Source organism: Electrophorus electricus, chromosome 15, assembly GCF_013358815.1.
Source record: "Electrophorus electricus isolate fEleEle1 chromosome 15, fEleEle1.pri, whole genome shotgun sequence".
Classification (NCBI taxonomy): domain Eukaryota; kingdom Metazoa; phylum Chordata; class Actinopteri; order Gymnotiformes; family Gymnotidae; genus Electrophorus; species Electrophorus electricus.
The window spans coordinates 3,226,717-3,227,205 of record NC_049549.1 but is presented as its reverse complement, the minus strand read 5'-3'; the positions used below and the strand labels follow the sequence as shown (position 1 = coordinate 3,227,205).

The following is a 489-nucleotide window of genomic DNA, read 5'->3' as shown; positions in this document are numbered from 1 at the left end:
TTGTGACAATGTAAAATTGCTAGAAAAACAACAACTAAAACTTGTCCTTAATATATCGATGTTTTGATTAGCACTGTTAGCTTTGCTGTGTTTGTGTGTGTATTTATCCCGAGAAACAGCTGTGTGCGTCTTTACCCCAAATAACCAGCTATGCAAGGTTTGTGTGTGTTTATCCCGACAGCCAGATGTGATTAGTGTACATGTTTACCCCGACACCCAGCTGTGAGAAAGGTGTGTGTGTGCGTGTGTGTGTATGTGTGTGTTTACCCCGACACCCAGCTGTGAGTGGTCTTGACACTGTGTGGGGTGAACCCCTGCTGGTTCGCCATGGGGTCAAAGTTGAAGTCCAGCGAATCTCCATCCATGAGTGCGTCATGCAGAATGGACTCCATGTCACACTCGAAGCGTTCGACAGGCATGCCGTCCAGATCACTGGGCAGCTTCTCTGGGTGGTGTGGCTGTCCGGGGGCCAAGCCTGGCCCGTGGCCG

At 49.9% G+C, this 489-nt stretch overlaps 1 protein-coding gene across 1 annotated transcript in view; it reads right to left on the bottom strand.

The window, feature by feature from the left end:
• Positions 1-263: 263 nt before the first annotated feature.
• foxo1a (forkhead box O1 a) overlaps positions 264-489 on the bottom strand; it is a 26,015-nt gene continuing 25,789 nt past the window's right edge. The window contains 1 exon segment of the mRNA XM_027012003.2: positions 264-489. This exon segment is cut by the window's right edge and continues 998 nt beyond it. Coding sequence (XP_026867804.2) covers positions 264-489 — 226 coding nt within the window.